The sequence below is a fragment of the Ornithorhynchus anatinus genome, chromosome X1 (genome assembly GCF_004115215.2).
Source record: "Ornithorhynchus anatinus isolate Pmale09 chromosome X1, mOrnAna1.pri.v4, whole genome shotgun sequence".
Classification (NCBI taxonomy): domain Eukaryota; kingdom Metazoa; phylum Chordata; class Mammalia; order Monotremata; family Ornithorhynchidae; genus Ornithorhynchus; species Ornithorhynchus anatinus.
The window spans coordinates 116,241,713-116,261,818 of record NC_041749.1 but is presented as its reverse complement, the minus strand read 5'-3'; the positions used below and the strand labels follow the sequence as shown (position 1 = coordinate 116,261,818).

The window sequence follows — 20,106 nt, the reverse complement described above, 5'->3', positions numbered from 1 at the left end:
ATTGGCCGTTGGGCCTGTCCGTCTGGGAGGGAGTGGGTGGGCGGGGGGGGATTGTTTTCACAGCCGGAGGGTTAGGTTGTCCGCCCCTGTAGCTCGCTCTCGGCGGCGGCGGTTTAAGGTTGAGGGGCGAGTCCGGCCCGGCGGTGGCGACGACGACCACCGAGGGGACAGGGCCGGGGGCTGGGGAGGCCGGGAGCGCCGGCCCGGGCGGAGAGGAGGAGACCCGGGGCTGAGGCCGGCGGACGCGGCGGCGGCTCCGGCTCCGGCAGGCGGCCCCGGCCTGGGGGTGGAGGGCAGCGGCGGGGCAGGCCGGGCCGGGGGGCGGCGGTTCCTCTCCGGGCCGGGCTCGGCGGGCGGCGGCCAGGCCGCGGGGGTCGGAGGCGGCGGCGAGCGGGGGGCTCCGGCGGGGGCGGCGCGGGCCGGGAGGCGAGGATGACTCTGGAGTCCATGATGGCGTGTTGCCTGAGCGATGAGGTGAAGGAATCCAAGCGGATCAACGCCGAGATCGAGAAGCAACTGCGCCGGGACAAGCGGGACGCCCGACGGGAGCTGAAGCTGCTTTTACTGGGTGAGCGGAGCCCGGACCCCCCACCCCCTATCCCGCCCACCACCCTCCCCCGGTCAGGTCCCCCACTCTAGGGCCCCATTCGTCCTCTCCCTGGACCCCCTCCCCTCGCCACAGACCGGAGGGACTGCCCCCCCCCCCCAAACCTTCAGGCAGGCCTGGTCCCCTTCCCCATCCCCGGCCTCTGAAGGACTCGCCTTGTCCCCATCCTTCTCCTCGGAATAGAGCCCCTCTTGGCGAGGGGGGTTCCTAGCCGCAACCCGAGTTCATAAGAAGGACCCCCCCTTCCCCTCTGAGCCCCTCTCTTCTACCCCCCCCCCCAAACCAGAGTCCTCAGTGACCGGCCTCATGTCACCTGTCAGAGGGAGACTAGGGGCGGCTAACACCTCAAGCTACACCTGTTGCAGGTACCAAGGTTGCCAACTGTCAGTTGACGCTGTCATTAAAAGGAAGGGCTGTTGGAGAACTTTAGCCAGACAGCAAAACGTGAGGGAGATCTGTTTATTGATCTGTTCTCCAGGGCCAGTCTGTGCCTCTTGCAAACACTTCAGTATGGAGCCCAGGTTCCCTGGTGGTATTCTGCCGCCGGAAACGGCAATGGCTTGGGTGTTAGAGGCCGGCGCAGAACCCTTGGGCTTGCAAAGACGAGGGGCATCCGGAAACTATAAGGTGACACCGGGGGTGTCGATCTGTTCAGGTCCAGGACTCGCGTGCTGCTGTGTTGGAAATTTAGCGTTAAAGCGAAAGAAAGCCAGTGGTGCGTGTGGCCTCTGTTGGCCGTTCATTTGGGAAGCTTTCGTTGGTCATCTTGGGCGAAGGTGGTATCTTCAGCCAGATCAGTGTGTTCACCTCCCCTGTCCCTGGTGCTAGATCAGAGTGGACGAAGCACCTTCTCCAGGTCTTCGGGCTGTCCCCCTCTCCCACCCCACCCCCTTTCAGCAGGAGCACGGAAAGCCCCAGTTTTAAGTGGGTGGGAGGCTTAGATAAACTCAACGAAGCAACCGTTAAGCCCGGACATAAACCTAAGAGTTTGGGGGAATCTCCTAAATTGTAGCATGTACGATGCCCTCAGGTGAGAAGCGATCTCACCTGGAGGGGCAGCCACCCAATGGATGATAGGGATTTTGCCACCTCCTAGGTTCCTGGTGTCGATGTAGCCTTCACAGCCCGGCAGTGTGGGAGGCTTCCAAGCAGTGGCTCGGAAGGGTATTGATGCTAGGCACCAAATTAGAATGGTGGTGGCGGTTGGGGAAACCGAGGTATATGCTTGACGTTGCGTATCTGGGCTGTCCTTCTGATTTAAAATGGAAGCGGGGTTCAAGGATGCAGGTCGGCCCATCTCCCTCCAGCCTTGTTGTGTGTTTCGGATTTGACTGGCTGAAGTGGATTAGGCCTGGTCTGTAGTTGGATGGAAGAGCCTTGGAGGACACCCCGGAGTGTGGTGCCAAGTGGCAGGGGTAAATAGTAATAACTGTGGCATTTGTTAAGCGCTTACTATGTGCCAGACGCTGTACTGAGCGCTGGGGTGGATACAAGCAAATCTCCGAGTTGAAACGGAACGATGCTTTTCCAGGGGATTAGGGGCCGTCGTTTCCATTTCCCCGAGAATGCCATTGGGTTGCAGAGAGCTAAAGCGCTTATGAGCCCTCCAAGGATATAATGACCCTCATTTAAATGGGGTGCAAATGTCGACCCCTGATGGTCTTCTTACTGCCCGAAGCCTTCTCTCATTTCTTAAAATGTGATTTCTTTCTTTCGTTCTTTTTCTTCTTTTTTCCCCATCATTTCCTCTCTGGATCTGTTGTGGTGTTTCCAGAGTGGCTATTACAAAGCAGCTACTTTTCTGTCCTCCAGGTGGCTGGCTATATTGGTGGTTATGAAAGTAGTTCCTGTGGTGTGTGTGTGTTAACTTTGGACTCCTGAATTAGAGGTGTTATAGAAAAATGCATTAGGAGAAATCTTTTTTACTAAACAGCTTTCAGGCTGAGGTGGAACAGGTTGATGAAACCCAAAGCAAGCTTGGAATACCACTTTCGCTGGTAGAGACGCCCCTTGGCTCTCTTCCACAGATTTGAGACTGCAACCCTCCGTGTGATCTTTTTTTTTTTTTTTTTTTTTTAAAAAAAGGAATTCTGAGTGTGCCAATTGGTTTCAGCCGCTAGTATTTCTAGGCTCCTGCAAATGTCGACTACTGGTGGGGACGAGTTACTCTTTGAGTTTGAAAATCCACACATGTGCGGGAATATGTATGGATAAAATCAGTCGTTTCTCTAGTGCGCCCCAAAGTTTCCTGAGAGGTTTTCCCTGGTCTCTGAAGGATGTTGAAGAGCATATGCAATGCAACATCAGTGGTCTGTGTGTATGTGTAGTTCCAACCAGGGTGTGTGCATTCAAGAGCTTTGGAGGGGCCACAGTGTGACTGGCAGGCTTGGGGAAAAGGCGGAGGGCCTTCCGCTTCTCGTGGTTGCTTTGTCGAAAGTTTGTCAGCGTGCTTGAGTCCTGCGAGCCACGGAGAACTCGTTAGATACTCCTTGCCTTCGGTTCCCCCCCATCCGGGTTCCCTCCAGAGGAATATTAAAGCATTTCAGAGGTGCTGAGACTCCTGTGGCGGATATGGCCCTGGATAGGCGACCTTCAGCCAAAGGCAGGTGTCCTGACGACCTGCGGTTCTTCACTGTCGCCGCCTTGCCCTCTAAAAAGGTAATTGGGTTCTGGAGGGTCTGAAACTATCTGCAGGGGTAATCGATATTCTCCAACAGTATCAGTGAGGGTATTACCGTGAGCCCGAGGACTGCCGTCTGGATATTGATTCTCTTGGGGTCACCAGTTCGAGTCTCAGAGGCCGGCGACCTCATCCTGAAGTATAGCGTCTAGAATGATTCAAGTTGGTGGAGGGCGTAGTTTGCGCTTTTTTGCCTGCACTCTGGTGCATGTGGTAAAAACGTGAGGAAGTTTGTTGCACCAGATATTTAACCACAGAAGCAGTCACTTTCAGATTTGTGTGGTAGAACTGCTTTCTGTAAGAGACCAAGATTGTCAGCAGCACTAAGAGGATATTCATTTTAATCACTGTTGGTAGTGCTGGGAATTTGGAGCGCTGAGCGGCGAAAGAAGACATTAAATAAAATCCGCTGGAGAGATGTGCTCTAGTGGAATCCGCTTGTACCTTCCCCTTCAGTTTCATATGCGGTTGGACGGGTAGGACGACAAACTGGAACGTTGGGAGCTGATCGAAATTGCCATCAGTTCGGGCTAAGGTGTAGAAACCCTGATCTTGGTGGGTTTCACCTGCTTTTTTGGAAGTGTTTCTGCTGGGCTGTTTGGCTGCAGATGTGAAAGTAGTTTAGACGCCTGCGTCGTGTGACTCGGGGCAAGTTGCTTCTCTGTGCCTCTGACTCCTCATCTGTAAAATGGGGATTCAGTACTTGTTCTCCCTCCTTAGACAGTGAGCCCCACGGGGGACGGGGACTGTGTCCGACCCGATTAACTTGAAATTACCCCAAGCGCTTAGCCGCATAGTAAGCACTTAGCAAATTCCAGAAGTAGCATGACGTTGTGGATGGAGCACGGGCCTTAGAGTCAGGAGGTCATGGGTTCTAATCCCAGCTCCGCCACTTGTCTGCTATGTGACCTTGGGCAAGTAACTTCACTTCTCTATGCCTCAATTACCTCATCTGTAAAATGTGGATTGAGACTGTGAGCCCCACGTGGGACAAGGGACTGTGTCCAACCCGATTTGCTTGTTTCCAACCCAGCGCTTAGTACAGTGCCTGGCACATAGTACCTGGCACATACATTAATAATAATGTATGCATACTAACTAACCCAAGGCAAAGCTTGGGAACATGCACAGGGTTTTCTTCCATTCAGTCGTATTTCTCGAGGGCTTACTGTGTGCAGGGCACTGTACTAAGCGCTTGGAAAGTACAATTCGGCTAGAGACAATCCCTACCCAACAACGGGATCACAGTCTAGAGGGAAATTATGGTATTTGTTAAGTGCTTACGATGTGCCAAGCAAATGGGGTGGGACACAGTCCCTGTCCCACGTGGGGCTCACAGTGTCAATCCCTCTGGGTAACTGAGGCACAGAGAAGTGAAGTGACTTGCCCGAGGTCGCACAGCGGGCAACCGGTGGAGGCGGGATTAGAACCCATGACCTTCTGACTCTCCGGCTGTGCTCTATCCACTGCACCATTCTCCTTCATGAATATCTCCAGAACAGAAGGTGACCTTCTAAAGTAGTCCACGGCCCTGTGTAGTCCACCCCTCGAGCTGGAATTGATACGATTTTCCCCTAGCCATTGTCCCACTGGCTTCGCAAACACTACCTGGGGCGTCTCATTAAATGATGGGGAAGGGGTGGAGGGCAGCGATGGGCGTTGTTGAGGGTGGTGGGAGGTTGATGAGAGAGTAGGCCTTCAGGAGTTTGAGGAAAGAGGCAGAAGAGCTGGAAGTTCATCGACCATATGGAACTCCGCTTCCTCCCTCGGGCGGGCGCTCACCATAGCTTTCTGCTGCTCAGTGTGGATGGGTCGGAGACTCCCTCTGCACATCCGGGAGTTTCTGATAACCCAACATCCTTGCTATCGTAGTGACAAACTAGGAGATTGCCTAGGGTGTTCTTCGCCTATTGCTGTCTCTCTTCTTGCTCTGATTTTATTTTTTTATGGCATTTAAGCACTTACTAATTGACCGTGTGCCAGGCACTGTATTAAGGGCTGGGGTAAATACAAGATGATCGAGTTAGACCCACTCCCTGTCCCACATGGAGCTCACAGTCTCAATCTCCATTTTACAAATGAGGGAACTGAGGCCCAGTGAAGTGATTTGGCCGAGGTCCCACAACAGACAAGTGGTGGAGTTGAGATTAGAACCCAGGGCTTCTGACTTCCAGACCCGCGCTCTTTCCTCTATGCCACACCGCTTCTCTTTCCACCTTCCGCTTCTGGCCTCGTGGTTTGACTGCCTTCCACGGGCCATCCTCTCCCCTAAGATGCCAAAATTCTCTGGAGGCACTCCGCCTTACTGCAGAAGTGGAGAAAATCTCAAATTATGGAGTTGAGCCTAATGTGCACTCTCTGTGTATGTGTGTGTACACACGCACAGTCCCACGTGTGAGGACACACAAAGTGCAAGCCCATTATGAGGGGAGTTGGTTTTGACGTGGATGACACATGCTGTCATAGCTTGCTTTAAGTATATTGATCTCCACCGACATATTCCGGCTCGCTCCTTCCGTAAATTGGGTTCTACCCGTCCTGTTTCCTGGGGCCTGGTATAATGGAGAGCATTCTGATGACCTGTACTATAAATTGCTGTCCTGAAACTACAAGAACCTCTCCTGAAGTATTGAAGGGAGATTTTTTTTTTTAAATTTATTTGTATTTTTTTTTTTAAAGCAGAACTCTTAAGTCTTAAGCTTTTGGACCCGTTAGGTCATACAGGAAGGAAAGCACACCAGAAACTGCAGTCTTTGGGCAGACTTTGCCACTGGTGAACGAGATAAGATTTGTAGAGTTCATGAGGTGAAATCTTTATCATCGGTCTTTACCCTTGTCTTTCATTGCACCTATAAGACACGGAAGGTTTTCGGCCTGTCTTCCTGTAATTTATCAGTCTTATCACTGGACTCTTGCCTGCTGCAATTTATCTTTTCTTCAGTTTTTTAACGGCAAGGTGGCTGGGTGCTCTCACTGCACATCGATGGGGAGAGCGTTTGGCTCATCTTCACAGATGGTTGGATCCGCATTGCCTCTCGTCTGTTTTTGGTAGCCATAGGTCCATTAGCTTGAGTAGTGTAAAATAACAGCAATTGGTGATCGGGACGTCAGCTGGCAGACTCGCGTCTGCCGAATAGCAGGCCTGTGTGTGCAGTCCATTCATTTGGAATATATTTACGTAGTGAGTCGGAATCTCATCTTCTCCGCCAACATCATCGGGTAGTAGTGATTTGTCGTGCCTCGGATACCAAACCAATAATAATAATAATGTTGGTATTTGTTAAGCGCTTACTATGTGCAGAGCACTGTTCTAAGCGCTGGGGTAGATACAAGGTAATCGGGTTGTCCCACGTGAGGCTCACAGTCTTAATCCCCATTTTCCAGATGAGGGAACTGAGGCACAGAGAAGTGAAGTGACTTGCCCACAGTCACACGGCTGACAAGTGGCAGAGCCGGGATAATACAGCAGAGGCCATTCCAAACCTGGGCTTCTTCCAGCAATCTAACTCTCTCTCTCTCTCTCTCTCTCTCTCTCTCTCTCTCTCGGTGGACAAGATTGTCAGGTGTCCAGTCTTTATATTCCTCCTGGTCCAAAGACTTGGACTCCAATCCCAGCTCCGCCACTGGCCTACCGAGATCTGGGGCAAGGTCACTTAAGCCTCTCTGGGCCTCAGTTTCTTTATTTGCCAAATGGGACCACGAGGTACCCCCTCTCCCAACCTCTTGGATCGTGAGCCCCATTGTCTGCTTTGATTATCTTGTATCAACCTCTCTGCTTAGCACAATGCAAGGCACTTAGCAAAATGCTTAGTAGAGGCCATTATTATTATAAAACCAGCTTGGTTTTGGTTAAATAACGGAGGTGCGTGAACATTGTCTTTGGTAGTCTTCCTCTTGAAGTTCTGTGCTCTTTCCTTCTTTTGAACAAAACCCAAATTTGGCTCTTTCCACCCCAGCTACTTGATCTCCTCCTCATCACCAACATTGTTAAACGTTTGAGTTCTGTTGGGAAGAACGGCAAGGTATTTGCTAGCATGAGATTTACGGTATTTTGGTTAGCGGGGAAGTTCCCCCAAGGCAAAGTCAGTCAATTGCATTTATTGAGCGCTTATTGTGTGCAGAGCACTGTATTTAGTTCATGTCTAAGGGGAAATGGAGAGGACTAATGAAAATAGGTTTAGCAGCCTGGCAGATCACATGGAAGCAGTGGTGGCCTAGTGGAAAGAGCAAGGATCTGGGTTCTGATCCTGGTTCTTCCCCTGGCCTGCTGTATGATCTTGGGCAACTCTCTTAACTTCTCTGTGCCTCAGCTTCCTCCTCTGTAAAATGGGGATTCCGTGCCTGTTTTCCCTCCTTCAACTGTGAGTTCCATGAGAGACAGGGACTGTGTCTGACCTAATTATCTTCCACCTACCCTAGCGTTTGGGTCATAGTAAGCACTTAACAAATACCGTTATCATCATTATCAAAAGTGACTAAAGAGGAATGCGCACACCAGATCAGTAGAGTACAGTGGGAAAGTGAAGGGCAATAGGTGGATCTGAGTTGATCAAGGAAGGCTTCCTGATGGAAGTGGAGTTAGATTTCTGTGGAGTCGATTACTGTGGTGAATAATACAGAGGAAATAGGGTTATGCTACAACATGAGGGGTTTAAACTGGACAGAGAAGATTGTCAGACACTGGCCTGGATGACTGAACGAATGGTGGTTGCTTGTGTTGCCCCTCCCTCTCCCCCTTCCTTTCCTTCACCCCTTTCCTCTCCCCACTTCCCCCAATCCCTTTCTCCTCCTCTCCACCCCCCATCCCTTTCTCCTCCTCTTCCCCTCCAACCCCCCCCCCCCCACACCCCAATGATGTCTCCTCTGTAAATCTTTAAATATAGCACCTGGCCAAATAGCTTAATTGTAGTGGGGGCATGGACTAATTGACTTCCCAAGGTTCCTTCTAGCCAGAGGAGCCTCTGTTGCCTTTGAAACTGAGTCTGGGAAAATTGCCTCTTTCTTTCAAGGAGCCCAAAGTTTTTGTTGTTGTTTGTTGGTTGTTGTTTTTTTTTAAAAAAACAAAACAACTTTCTCCCACCTCCTTGCATCACTCTCATGGCCCAGGTAGGGGCTGGAATTTTCTAGAGGAAAAACAAGCACAAAGAGGTTGTGATTTGTCCCAGGGAGTAGTTTTGGGTGGCGACTGGACTGGAACTCAAATCCCCCAACTGCTGGTTTGATGCCAAGCACACTATGCCGTCTTGGCACCGGCCTGCCCCAGACTCTCGTTCGACGATGTCCTAATGGTGATGGATGGGGAGACGCACCTGGTGGCAGGGAGCATCAGGCACCCGAAGGAACGATCCCAGGGCTGGGAGTTATTGGTTTTTGTAATATGGAGTAAAGGCTGACTCTGCTGCCAGCTTCACTTTTTTTTTTTTTTAGCCTTTGGGCTTGTGTTTGAGTTTCTTCACTTGATGTTGCAGTGTGTGCTTTAGAGAGAGACAGAGACAAAGAGAGAGAGAGAGTGCAAGCAGTTCTGCTGTTGCAGGAGAGACTCTTTGCAGACTGGGAGTCTGGATGCAGGAACTTATCTCCTGATTTTCTTCCTTCATCTCCTTCCCCACCTTGTGAAGGGAATGCCAGGCAAGTACAGTATTTAACCTGGAATGTGAGAAGATCTCCCCATCAACCCGCTGGGGAATTTAGTAGAAAAGGAATAATCTCTGATTACTTACTGGTTTTTTTTCCTTGTGGACTTGGGCTGTTAATTACCCAGGTATCCATTCCCCCACCCCTTCCCCCCCACCCGACTCCACCTTCCCATCCTCCTAGCTTACTGAAGGTTGACTTCTTTATGCCTTGAAGAGTAATGTCCTTGCAGGTAGGTTCTGTTTTGTTTTTGTTTTTTGGCAGATCACTTTTGGGGCTGGTGGGGAGGGGTGCTTACATCAGCGCTTAGAAGAGTGTTTGACACATATTAAGCGCTTAACAGATACCATAATTATTTATCCTCCCACAACATCAATCTAAAACACCCATGCAAAAATATTGGTAATTGATGTTGGTGAGTCGATCAGTGCCTGTCTCCAGTGCGTTGTGCAGGTCCCAGTTTTTCAAGCAGCCCATTACCTACTCTGGATCCCGCAGTGGTTAACAAGGACGTGACACCTCACTGCTTAGCCATGATTCCCCCGCCGTCTGCTTCTTCCCCCCCCCCCCCAGGATTTGCCATTTTCCCTCTGTAGGGTCCCAGCTAATGTTGCGTTGTCCAGACTGAGCTGCTTCTAGTCGATGGCCAGGACTCCATAAGGCCTGCCTGGTGTTTTCCCACTTCTCTCTCTAGCCACAGTTCCCGCTGCTGGTCCCTGTAAGCCCTCACCAAGGCAACGAGTTCTCCTTTGGATCCCGGCTCTCTCCTCTCCCAGTGCAGCTGCTGCCCCGTCCCTGAGATTTAGACGCAGTCTTTCTTGGAAAGTCCCAGCAGGTGGCTTTAGCCTTCTTCTGAAGAAGAAAAATGATCTACTCTACTTAAATTATCTTTCTCTCAGGTTACTCTGCAATCATGGATCTGAAGACTTTCCCCCGGGCTCTTATGCTTTACTACCAACCACCACCACCATTACTAATACCTTGAATTTATATCGCGCTTTTATTTTTTCAGAGTGCTTTTACATCAGTGATCTCATTTTATCTCCACACCATCCTTTTAAGGTAGGTATTATTATCCCCATTTTACACATGAGGCAAGTGAGGCACAGGAAGGTTACGTCACTTGCCTCAGGTCGCCCCGCAAGCCAGTGCAGATCTGGAACTAGAACCCAGATCTCCTGGCACTCAGCCATGTGCCCGTCCCATTAGGTCTTCCTACCGATATCGTTGTGGTTGTTGTTGCTGTTGCTATTAATTTTTTTTTTTTACGCTCTCTGGTCTTGGTGGTGATGCCTTCACCTGGGGTTTCGAAACATCTTCTGTAAAATGGACTTAGGGCTTGCTGCTTTTCCTTTGAGTCAGTTGGGAGAAATGGTTTCCTTTGGAGCCTTTCAAAGTCATTCAGCTCCAATGACAAAGTTCACTCGGCTGGTGCTCCTGTTGCATGGTGGTCAGTGAACGTCTCTGGCCACGCATGTCTTGCCTTATGCTGTCGAGTTGTCTCCGACCCATAGCGATGCCTTGGACACATCTCTCCCAGAACGCCCCACCTCCATCAGCAATCGTTCTGGTAGCGTATCCATAGAGTTTTCTTGGTAAAAATCCGGAAGTGGTTTACCATTGCCTCCTTCTGCGCAGTAAACTTGAGTCTCCACTGTCACTCTCTCCCGTGCCACTGCTGCCCAGCACAGGTGAGATTTGACTTGTGGCAGATTGCCTTCCACTTGCTAACCACTGCCCAAGCTAGGAATGGAATGGACAAGTCTCTGCTTGATTCTCCCTCCCGTAGTCGAGACTGGTAGAGTACTGGAAACTCTCAAGGTGTGACCCTGAGAGGGGCTCTGGCCACGCTGGGGACCCCTAAATTCCTTACTGCTCTTCCAGGCTCACATTTCAAATAGCTGTCCCTACCTGTGTTTTCTGGAGTACCCATCTACATCCCAACTCTCTCCTTGAAGACCTTCCCAGCCTGCCCATCAGTTGGGCCACGTGGATTTCCTGAGCCGTTATCTTCAGGATGGGTGGTGGGAAAGCTGGAGTCCCTGGGATTCCCAAGAATTGGCCCTGACCTAACACCCTATGTGAGAGACCAATATTGTTAATTTAATTCATGTCATTTATCGATGTCTTTGGAGCGCCTATGCGCCGCCCTTCCTGGGTCAGACCAGCAGTGTCCATCCGGTCCAGGGTGCTGTCTCCACGGCAACAGAAATACTGTGACAGTTGCCCTCCTGGACAATGCATCCATAGTCATAGACTGGACTCTCAAATTTGCATAGCTTTTTCCCTTTAGGTCTCTTTACTTTCCCTCCAATAGTCCGCTCTAGATCGCTTGCCCAATTCTCCAGATCCTTCTTGACCTGACTGGTTTTTTTGACCTGCCCAATTAATGGAAGCAAATTGCCATTTCTCATGTAGAACCTGCCATCCTCAAACTTCAACCATGACCCCCTCAATCCAGGGCCATGGGGTCTGGTGAGTGGCAGCTCTGGATTGCCCCAGTCTTGCCCCCATCATGATTTGGACAGCCACAACCCCTCTCTGCCTGCGTCTTTCCTGGTTGAAGAATGCTCCTCTTATCTTGTCAGTCTTTATCCATCTGGAGTATTTTTCTCATCTTCCCAATCCTTTAGATTGCCTTTCTCTGCACCTTGTCTGTTGCTCTCTGCTTTCTCTCCCCTCTTCTCCCTCTCGACTTGTCCATTAAAAGGTATAGACCCAACTTGCAAAGTCTGACATCTGCCTGTCATCTCTTGCTGTGTGTGTGTGTGTGTGTGTATGTGTGTGTGTGTGTGCGTGCATACCCTTCTCTTTGTATTTCCCCCATCTTAAATACAAGGAACTTGTGGATCGGAAGTGTTCCTGAGTACCCAACTTGTGCTTTGTACATTATGAGAACTTAATAAATGTTAATATTGGTAACCCAGGAGTTATCTGGGTAGTAAAGTCCCCTCTGTTTGTGACTTCTCTCCCCCTTTCCCATCTCTCCAGCCCCCCTCTCCCCTCCTGCATTCCTAGAAAGCTGATCAGAAATGCTTTCACTTTCCCTTACCTTCCAGTTATGGGGGTTTATTTCAGATGACTGTTACTGCTGTTTAAATATTTGACTGCCAGCAGTGTATGAGGTGCTGTATGAGAACTTGAAGTAGACTACTACCAGCTTCTCCTTTGCTTGCCGTACATTTTATTCTACCTTTAATTATTTTACCACTGGATTCTTTGTTGTCAAAAGTCTTCTCTCCTGCCTCTCCCCCTAAATCTTCCCTCTCCCCTTTGTACATTCCTATTAGAAAACTAAAGCTTTCCGGTTTAACTGAGGCCCGAGTGATACCTTCGTCTTTAACGTATATCTACTTATCTCTTCCTGTGATTCACTGGGTGTAAATGCTGTAGCAAATTTGTAGAACTTTCCTTTTAGGTTACCAGATACTGAGTTCTCTTTCCCATCCCATTTTGACATTGCTGCTTGAGGTGACTAGCCACTTTTTTAATATTCTGATTATTGGAAAACATGGAGGACTGAAATCCTGTTTCTCCCCCACACCCCCAGCTGTAATGTAGCGGGTGGTTTCACCCTCCTCTCTCTTAAGTCTCTTTGTGGAGCCACGGAAAGCAGCGAACGAGGCCGAGTGTGAGTCTTTCCTGCTCTTCATTGTTCACCTCCTACTGTGGGTGCTAAGGGTTGTGGCCCAGAGCGGGAAGCAGGAGAGGGGAACCTGAGAATGAAATACTGAGAAATTGGTATCTGAAGTGCTTTAGGTGTCAGGATGCCAAGAACTGGCCAGTGTTTGAGCCCTTGAGGGCTCTCTTCAGGGAGTTGTTCTGGGTAGGGTGGTGGTGGTTGAGGGGTAAAGGGGGCAGCAGGGAACCATCTGTTCCTCAAACCTTGATTTGAAGACCAGAGTTCACTCTCCTCTTTTGGTGCCATTCGCCCAGCCTTGCCTGACTCTGGTGGAGATTGGGGTAGGAGAGCCCTGCCCCGTCAGGGTTGGTGCCAAACTTGGTCAGATTGGACGTGGTTCATTTGGAGTGACACTTGTTCCTGGGGAAGGCTGGTGTGGCGGGTCTGTTCAGGACTCATCTTCGCCGGCGTCATCAGCATCCTCTCACCGGATGCTCCCGAGGGCCTAGGACGGCATGGAGTGCACACCCATTTTTGGCCGCGAACTGTGCCAACCTGGGGGATGGACGAGACGTTTGTACAAGATGTGCTTGCCACCCTCCAAGAGCTCCCAGTCTAGTGAGAGAGATGGTCACCCAGAGAGAAGATCGTCAGCAGTGGCTTACCTAGCTCAATGATCCACCTCCGGTCATCTCTTTTCCCAGCATGTGTGACAGCGCCTTTTTCTTGTCTTGTTTCTCCTCCCCCCCCCCGACCCCCCCCGGCTTGCAGGCACCGGAGAGAGTGGCAAGAGCACGTTTATCAAACAAATGAGGATAATCCACGGCTCCGGCTACTCCGAAGAGGACAAGAGGGGTTTCACCAAGTTGGTATACCAGAACATCTTCACTGCCATGCAGTCCATGATCAGGGCCATGGAGACCCTGAAGATCCTCTACAAGTACGAACAGAACAAGGTGAGCCGGACCAGCCGGTCCTATGCCGCTGAGGGGCTGGGGCGGCCCTCGCTCCCGGGTGGTTTGGGAAGTGCTGCGGTGGTCCATGGTCCTTGGCCTCCCAATTGTCCTCTTCCCTCAAGCTGTCTCCCGGCAGTTGGCCACCCTAAGGTATGTTTGGAATAACCCCCCTTTGCCCCCCCCCACCTCCCCCCAATCCCCCGGTATACTTGGCATACCCATCAGCTTGAGGTCATGGATGCCTGGTGTAGGAGTTCTGTCAAGGTGGCCCCGGGCCCAGAAGTGCCAGCTAGAGGAAGGCAGTTGGGCCTGACAACTCTTAAGCTGCTTCTAGCCTGCCCAGGAGCTGCATGAAGACTCTTCTGCTGCTCTGGCCTCTCCGGGGGATTGATTGAACCTGGAGGGGGCCGGGAACCTCTGGAAGAAGCAAACTGCCCGGACGTCTCAGAGCCGAGCCAACTCTCCGAAAGTGTGGCGAGGCCAGGGCTGCTCTTCTCGGAGGCCCGGATTTTCCCAGAGGGCAGACGGATGCTGGCACCCTTCCGGAGGCCTCTGCGCCCTTGGTGGCAGCACCCGCTCGTATTGCCGGAGCTGAAGGCCGGACGACTTGCCTTGTATTGATCTCCGTTTTTCAAGGGCTTTCAACTCCGCCACAGAAATCTGCTTTGGGCTGGAGCCAGGCACGGGAGGAGCGAATTTTTGTACCAAATATGGTTTCAATTAATCCAATTCATTTTAGGGCTCAAATCCGCCAACAAGCTCGACTTCAGATACCGTTTCCAGCTGTAACCTGGTTCCTCTTATTTCCCCCTCTTCCCTCCCTTCTTCCACTCCCCCAGTTATATTTTTACGAGCAATTGCTCCATCGTTGACTGAGATACGTTCCAGAAGAACAATTAGTGGCCACCCGGCAGAGTTGGGCTCCCTCGGTTCTGGGATGGAGCAGGAGACCTCACCTTTTACCTCCTGAATGTTGGTGGCAATCTCGATCGGGTGAACCGTCCCCGAAGATGGTGGCAGGGGCCTCTTGGGGTGGGGGGAGGGCAGATGGCCTGTGTTAAGGGAGTTAGTTGTCTCAGCCTGTCAGTGGTATTTATTGAGCGCTTTGTATGTGCAGAGCACTGTACTAAGCACTTGGGAGAGTACAGTATAACAGAGTTGGTTGACACGTTCCCTGTCCACAACAGGCTTACAGTCTAGAGTGGGAGACACACATTAATATAAATAAATTTATGGATATGTACAAAAATGCTGTGGGGCTGAGGAAGGGGTGAATATAGGGTGCAAACCCAAGTGCAAGGGTGATGCAGAGGGAGTGGGAGAAGAGGAACTGTGGCATGTCATTCTTTATTGTTGTATTGTACTTTCCCAGCATTTAGTACAGTGCTTGGCACACAGTAAGCGCTCAATAAGTACCATTGAATGAATGAATGGCCTATTTGGAGAAGGTCTCTTGGAGTAGATGTCCCTTCAGTAAAGCTTTGAAGCGGGGAAGAGTAGCCGTCTCTTAGATATGAGAGGTAGGGTGTTCCAGGTCAGAGGCAGGGTGTGGGCGAGAGGGCACCGGTGAGATGAGATCGAGGTTCAGTGAGTAGGTTGGCATTAGAGGAGTGAAATGAGTGGGCTGGGTTGTAGTAGGAAAGCAGCGAGGTAACGTAGGAGGGAGCAAGGTGATTGAGTGTTCTAAAGCCAAGGGTAAGGAGTTTCTGTTTGATGCGGAGGCAGATGGGCAACCCCTAGAGGTTCTTGAGGAATGGGGAAACATGAACTGAGCATTTATAGAAAAATGATCCAGGCAGCAGAGTGAAGTTTGGACTGGAGTGGGGAGAGACTGAAGGCAGGGAGATCAGCGAAGAGGCTGATGCAGTAATCAAAGTGGCATAGGATAAGTGCTTGGATTAACACGGTAGCAGTTTGGATGGAGAGGAAAGGGTGGGTTTTAGCGATGTGAAGGTTGAACTGACAGGATTTAGTGACAAATCGAATAGGTGGGTTGAATGAGAGAGATGAGTTGAGGATACTGCCAAGCTTATGGGCTTGTGAGACAGGAAGAAAGGTGGTCCTGTTTACAGTGACAGGAAAGTTGGGGAGGACAGGGTTTGAGTGGGAAGATAAGGAGTTCTGTTTTGGACATGTGAAGTCTGAGTTATCGGTGGGACATCCAAGTAGAGATGTCCTGAAGGCAGGAGGAAATATGAGACTGCAGAGAAGGAGAGCGATCAGGGCTGGAGATGTAGATTTAGGAATTATTTGCAAAGAGGTGGTAGTTGAAGTCATTGGAGCAAATGAGTTCTCCAAGGGAGTGGATGTAGATGGAGAATAGAAGGGGACCAGAACTGAGCTTTGAAGGACTCCCACAAGTTAGGGAGGCAGAGGAGGGGTCTGCAAGAGACACTGAGAATGAGTGGCCAGAGAGATGAGAAGAGAACCAGGAGAGGACAGTGTCAGTAAAGTCAAGATTGGAACATGTTTTCAGGAGAAGGGAGTGGTTGACTGAAGGCTGCTGAGGGGTCAAGGAGGATTAAGATGTATTAGAAGCTGTTGGATTTGGAAAGAAGGAGCTCATTTGTGACCTTTGTGAGGGCAGTTTCTGTGGAGTGAAGGGGGTGGAAGCCAGGTTGGAGAGGGTCAAATAGAGGAACAGGAGACATTAATATAGACAATTCTTCCAAGGAGTTTGGAGAGGAATGGTAGGAGGGAAACGAAATAACTGGAGGGAGCCATGGGGTCAAGGGAGGGGTGTTTTTAGGATGGGGAGACATGAGCATGTTTGAAAGCAGTAGGAGAGAAAGCCATTGGAGAGTGAACAGTTGAAGATGGTGGTCAGGGAGGGAAAAAGGGAGGAGTGCTTTTGATAAAGTGTGAAGTGGTAGGGTCCAAGGCACAGGTGGAGGGGGTCGCTTTTGGAGAAGGCAGATCTCTTGTGATACCCTGGGAAAGATGGGAGAGCTGAAGGGGCAGGAGGAAGGAGGGACTGGAGAGAAGTGGAAATTTTAGGGAGATCACATCAGACAGTTTGTTTTCTCAAAGTACGTGGCTGGGTCGTTAGGGACAAGAGATGTGGGAGGCAGTAGAGTGGGAGTTTGAGAAAGAAATTAAACGTTTTGAACAACTGGCGAGGGCAGTGGGCATGGGAGTCAATGAGGATGGAGAAAATAATTTTGCCAGGCAGAGTTAAAGCACGCAGGGATGGACTTGAGGCAATAATAATAATAATTATGGTATTTAAGCGCTTACTGTGTGCCAAGCTCTGTTCTATGTGCTGGTGTAGAAATAAGGTGAGCAGGTTGTCTCACATGGGGCTCACAGTCTTAATCCCCATTTTACAGATGAGGTAACAGGCACAGAGAAGTTAAGTGACTTGCCCAAAGTCACACAAGCTGACAAGTGGTGGAGCTGGGATGAGAACCCACGACTTCTGACTCCCAAACCCGTGTTCTTTCCACTAAGCCATGCTGCTTCTCAGTGGTACAGGGTACAGGTAGATGAGGTTGGCTTGCTGTCTAGATTTTCGTCAGCAATACTCTGCAGAATGTGCACAGGAGTGAAGGGAACAGATTGTAGAGGTAATCAAGGGCTGGGGGTAAATGATATGAGGTCGAGTGAGTTGATTTCAGTAGAGAGGGTGGTGTCAAGAACATCAGTTTGGTCACTGAAGGAAGGTTGATTGGGTCGGGACACAAAACGAGGTATGATGACTTGAGAAAATCGGGTGGGGTCAAAAGATCAGAGGTCTCTGGGGGAACAGGACAGATTTGCATAGAGGCAAATGTGGTGTGTGGGAGAGAAGGCAAGTGAGGAGGTTGCACATTTCATAGTTGGTAAGGGTAGAGGTTGTACCGTACCTAACAGTAATACTAATAATTATGGTATTTAAGCGCTTACTATGTGCAAGGCACTCTACTAAGCGCTCAAGCAGAGATGATGAGGTCAAATATGCATCTCAAGTTGGTTAGTAGGAGAGGTGGGGTGGAGCAAGAGGTCAGTGGAGTTGAGGAGCGATTGAAAGCGGACAATGGAAGGGTCATCGGGATCGTCTTTGTGATGTCGAATTCATCCAGGATCAATGTAGGGATGGAGAAAGAGTAATAGAGAGATGGAGAAAGAGCCTAGTGTCCACTCTGCTGTCTGGGAGATTGGTTTGTCCCAAAGCTGGGCTTAGTTGAGGCAAGGGACGGGATGTTGTGGGTTGAAATCTGTGCGACTGTGGTTGGGGTGGTGGAAGAATGTACTGCAACCTTGGGATACAAGCCAAGCAAGTTTCTGCTGGTCCTTGAAGGGGCTCCGAAGAGATCGGACAATCTCATTTCATCTAAAGAGGTTTCTGGGCCCATTCGGAGAGTGCCCCCTTGTCACCCCAATCTCCCGAGGGTGGCTGGTCACCGGTGCTCCCTCTCTCGGACTACTTCCCAGAATTGCCTAGTGTTGTCCGGCGGGAACGGGGGAGCGCGAGCTGATCCCTGACCTTGACGAGCAAGTCTGGAGAGAGGGGTTGCTGTCATTCCGGAGACTGAATGACTGGGGCTTGACTTGATCCTTGTGGGTTAGGGCTGGAATTCTATCCAGGAAACCACTCCTTCTGGGTCCCTTGATTGGCTGTTCAGACGGAAACTTCCCCTCTGTTCTCCCCCCACCACCAAAGGGTACAGAAGTGCCGAGGCCAAACGGTGTTAGCCTCTCCCTGCTGGCTTATGTGCCCCCTATCCTCCAATCGCTCCGTGGTGGCAGTGCGGGAGGCCCAATTGAGCCTTTCTTCCAGCTGACAAATATTCAACTGAAAGTTGGGTGGTTAATTTGGTAACCGGCAGTTTGCACATTGCTGCTCTGTTGGGTTGAAACTTGTCATCTTCCCAGTTTGACTAACGGCCCCAGAGTGCGATTTTGTCTGCCAGAGCCAGATCCGGGCCTGGCTCACCGGCTTTCCCGTTTCCCTTTGTCTCAGGCCAACGCCCTGCTGATCCGGGAGGTGGATGTAGAAAAGGTCACAACGTTTGAGCAGCCATATGTAAGTGCAATTAAGACTCTGTGGAATGACCCTGGAATCCAGGAGTGTTACGACCGAAGGCGAGAATACCAGCTCTCCGATTCAGCTAAATAGTAAGTGCGTGAACTGTCTGACGCACTGGAACCTGATTGTGTAAAGTCCCGATTGTCTGGGCTGCATTCCGAAATTTCAAATAACCGTCCTACTTTTGGTCCTGCAGTACGAATCCTTCCTTCCACCTTTTGGACACGCTTCTGGGGGATAGTTATGAACTCCCTCCTGGTCCTTTCTGGATTTGGGCTAATCCGGAGGACAGAACCTGTGTGCCCAAGTGTCTGGTTTGAATTTTGAGGCCCCGGTGCCCACCTGTCACTTCACCAAAAGTGAAGTGGGCCCTGTGCCAAGAAACTCATGATGATGGTAGCCGAGAATGGGGTATCCGACCATCGTCGCTCTTTCCCAATCCACCGACTGGCTGGTTCCCCGCCCCGGGCTGACTTTGCATCAAGCCTTCCCCCCAGCTGGCCACATTTGGGGCAGAGAGATGGCAACGCCGCCTTCCTGGGAGCCAAGTGGAGAAGTAGGGTTGGTTGTGAACAGACCTGCTAGGACTCCCTGGCCACGTCTCGACCCCGGGCCGAGATTACTTAGTGCCTTTGAGACTGACCGTTGGAGGGCATTAAGACTTGAACCAGGAATTCCGGCAACCGGTCCTTAAATTCCCTGGGTTTGGAGTGATAAGGTGGTCTGGGAGTCGCTGGATTGAAGTCAGTGAAGCTCTTAGTGGGCAGGGAATGTGTCTATTACATTGTTGTATTGTACTCTCCCAAGTGCTTAGTACAGCGCTCTGCCCACAGTAAGCGCTGAGTAAATAGGATTGAGTGATGCTTGCAAGTGGGCGTGGCTTGGGAGTTGTCCCATTCCTGAGCAAAATCAGCATCCGGCTTCTACTTTGGGCCCCAGGAGAGTGGGGTGAGTGTCCACACCCCCAAGTGCCACAGCTGTCACCTGCAGATGAGAGTGCGAGAGGCAGAGAGACTGTGTGTCTTTCTCTGGCCGAGTGCCACTCTGCCTCCCCACCTTCTTCCACTCGGCTCGGAAGTGGGATGGAGCCTTGGGCTTTGAGTGGTGGAGGAATTAAATTCCGGATGTGATGGGTCTGTCTGCCTGTGTCTCCTCCCTCCCCCTGCCTTTGCTTTGTAGTCAATTAGGGAAGCAGCGTGGCTCAGTGGAAAGAGCCTGGGCTTCGGAGTCAGTGGTCATGAGTTCGACTCCCGGCTCTGCCACTTGTCAGCTGTGTGACTGTGGGCAAGTCACTTAACTTCTCTGTGCCTCAGTTACCTCATCTGTAAAATGGGGATTAACTGTGAGCCTCATGTGGGGCAACCTGATTAACCTGTATCTACCCCAGCGCTTAGAACAGTGCTCTGCACATAGTAAGCGCTTAACAAATACCAACATTATTATTATTATGTCATACTTAATGAGTGCTTACTGGGTGCAGAGTACTGTACTAAGCCCATAAGAGAGTACAGTAGAGCAGAGCTGCCCACAAGGAGCTTCAAGTCAAGATGGAGGAGCTTCCAGTCTTGAGTCACCCATCTTCCTCTGCTTGTCTTTCAG

At 50.7% G+C, this 20,106-nt stretch overlaps 1 protein-coding gene and 1 non-coding gene across 3 annotated transcripts in view; one reads left to right on the top strand and one right to left on the bottom strand.

Annotated features, from left to right (window-relative positions):
* Positions 1 to 390: 390 nt before the first annotated feature.
* GNA11 (G protein subunit alpha 11) overlaps positions 391 to 20,106 on the top strand; it is a 36,828-nt gene continuing 17,112 nt past the window's right edge. The window contains exons 1-3 of one of the 2 annotated variants that reach the window (XM_029050953.2): positions 391 to 568; positions 13,315 to 13,499; positions 18,442 to 18,596. In XM_029050953.2, the coding sequence (XP_028906786.1) occupies positions 433 to 568; positions 13,315 to 13,499; positions 18,442 to 18,596 (476 nt within the window). In that variant the 5' untranslated portion in view covers positions 391 to 432. Of the gene's footprint in view, positions 569 to 9,964; positions 9,984 to 13,314; positions 13,500 to 18,441; positions 18,597 to 20,106 lie in introns of those variants that run through there. The other variant, XM_029050954.2, reaches the window with a different exon arrangement.
* Positions 10,623 to 10,760, bottom strand: LOC114806656. The gene has a single exon (XR_003754719.1). It is a non-coding gene; the product is annotated as a small nucleolar RNA SNORA7 (small nucleolar RNA).